The sequence below is a fragment of the Aphanomyces invadans genome (genome assembly GCF_000520115.1).
Source record: "Aphanomyces invadans strain NJM9701 unplaced genomic scaffold supercont1.4, whole genome shotgun sequence".
Classification (NCBI taxonomy): domain Eukaryota; phylum Oomycota; class Saprolegniomycetes; order Saprolegniales; family Verrucalvaceae; genus Aphanomyces; species Aphanomyces invadans.
Window position 1 is genome coordinate 2,241,582 of NW_008580149.1, and position 860 is coordinate 2,242,441.

The window sequence follows — 860 nt, forward strand, 5'->3', positions numbered from 1 at the left end:
AGCTAACCCCGTATTTGCAAGACAGACAAGAGATGGAAGTCAACAGTTTCGGTTACCTCGGATGTGAATGGAGTCCTTGCGACGCGCAGGGACACTCATGGCGAATGCGACCTGCCCTGCGGCGCTTCTAAGCTGGGGTTCAGCTACCGTGCATTTTTTACCAATTATATGCATGTGCTTTTTGGTTGACCAATGCTTGTAAAGTGTCATCACTAATTTGGAAAAAGTGAAATTCATACTCCCTCCGTTTCAAAATAATTGCGCGAATCAGGAAATGGATGTACGCCTCCTCGAATTAAAATTGAAACCCTCCAATATCAAATAATCCAGAATGTATTTATACAGGTGTAACGATACACTTGTCCAATCAAAAATTGCGAAATACGTGTCTCAGGACCAATCAAATGAAGGCTTTGACCGCATTTGACACTTCCATTCGATTCAGGACGGGGGTTTACCTCAGGAACCTCCTAACGAGCGCAAGGACCTTCCAGAATACCAACACACATGCCCGTACGTGATTACTCGTCATCTTCTACACTGGTTGGATCGATTCCTGCTTCACCTAGGACTGTGATCATGTCGTCCGACTCCTCGTCGCCCAGCGCAACTGCTTCGAGTGCCTGAGCGAGCTCGTCGATGCAACGAGCGTCTTCAACTTCGGCTGCCAGGACACGACGCAGCTCAGCAGACGTCATCCCGTCCAACTTGACCATGGCTGCATCGAAGACTTCGCTCGGGCACAACACGTTCTCCGGTAACATCCCTTGTGCTTAGACATGTGTGGCACCTTGTAGCCATTGCCGCCGAACAGCTTCAACGTCTCCACCAAGCACGACTGAAGCATCAAGAACGTGTGA

The 860-nt window shown here is 49.0% G+C and overlaps 1 protein-coding gene across 1 annotated transcript; it reads right to left on the minus strand.

Moving 5' to 3' along the window:
• Positions 1–521: 521 nt before the first annotated feature.
• On the minus strand, positions 522–716 carry H310_03073 (hypothetical protein; the record flags this gene model as incomplete). Its single annotated transcript, XM_008866823.1, has 1 exon — positions 522–716. The coding sequence occupies one exon, from the start codon at positions 714–716 to the stop codon at positions 522–524; it is 195 nt and encodes a 64-aa protein (XP_008865045.1).
• Positions 717–860: the final 144 nt, after the last annotated feature.